The sequence below is a fragment of the Fibroporia radiculosa genome (assembly GCF_000313525.1).
Source record: "Fibroporia radiculosa TFFH 294 genomic supercontigs, scaffold7279, whole genome shotgun sequence".
NCBI classification, from domain to species: domain Eukaryota; kingdom Fungi; phylum Basidiomycota; class Agaricomycetes; order Polyporales; family Fibroporiaceae; genus Fibroporia; species Fibroporia radiculosa.
Window position 1 is genome coordinate 1 of NW_012133445.1, and position 1,059 is coordinate 1,059.

General features: G+C 51.8%; 1 protein-coding gene across 1 annotated transcript; it reads left to right on the plus strand.

Moving 5' to 3' along the window:
• Positions 1-13: 13 nt before the first annotated feature.
• Positions 14-1,009, plus strand: FIBRA_06443 (uncharacterized protein; the record flags this gene model as incomplete). Its single annotated transcript, XM_012328165.1, has 3 exons — positions 14-59; positions 302-890; positions 958-1,009. 3 exons carry the CDS (start codon positions 14-16, stop codon positions 1,007-1,009), a joined length of 687 nt encoding a protein of 228 aa, XP_012183555.1.
• Between the last annotated feature and the right edge of the window lie 50 nt (positions 1,010-1,059).

The window sequence follows — 1,059 nt, forward strand, 5'->3', positions numbered from 1 at the left end:
CGAACAAACTCGCATGTGGACGCCCTTACCATCGGAAATGGCGACTTTGGAGAAGAGACGTGGAAGCCTGGCTTGCTTCACGTCGACGTCTTCACTCACTTTACCGTCACATTTGCGCGTATAACCCGTCTTACGCTCGAGTCTATCCAATTTCCAACCATAATTGTCTTCTCACGGCTCGTGTTTTCCTTCCCCTGCCTTGCTCACCTCACTTGTCGTCTGCCTTTCTTTGTGAACCCCAAATACGTCCCCGGGAGAGCAATTCCATCAAAAGGTTTTGCTCTCTCATCCGTTGATCTAGACGATGCGGATGATGTCCTTGACTTCCTGGTCGGGTCCTCGATTGGACCCACTATCCGATATCTCTCGTGGAATCGATCGAGACCTTCAGAATGTGACAGCCTGCAGCAGTTGGTCCGCACGGCCAGCGCATCTCTTCGCTCGCTTGATCTCGTATCTCGTGTCGACATTTGCGACGATGATCGTCGGCTCCCCAAACTCGATTTGGGAGAGTTGGACCACCTGGACACCTTCACCGTCACATTTTCGACCCTATTTCGCAATCCGGGACCGCCGGCAGTGCCATGGCGTATTCTACTCAGTATTCTGTTTACGCTTCCACCTGCATCTCTCACCAAAGTCATGATCGTCTTCGACATTCACAGGCCACAATATTTTATGGACCCATTTATGAGCGCAGACGACCGAGTGTGTGCCGGGATTGAGGAGCTGTTTACTCAGCCCAAATTTCAGAGTTTGGAGTTCGTTGAGTTCAAATTACGATGCGGCGCGTTGAGATCTTCTAATCTCGCCTACGTGCCAACCCGCGATTGGTGGTGGGACACGCTCTCGTGTCGATTTCCCAATACTTGTGCGCGCGGACTACTCCGGTGAGTGTATCCATCGTACCGAAACTTCAAACTCAGATCTTGTGCTGAAAGCGTTCTCTCAATCCAGGGCCTCCGTGGTTACAGACTACTGTATCGTGCCGTTCAAACTCAGTAGTTAGCCAGATAGCCGCCCACGCGTCAAAAGTGCCGGTCTTCAACTGCGTCTCTC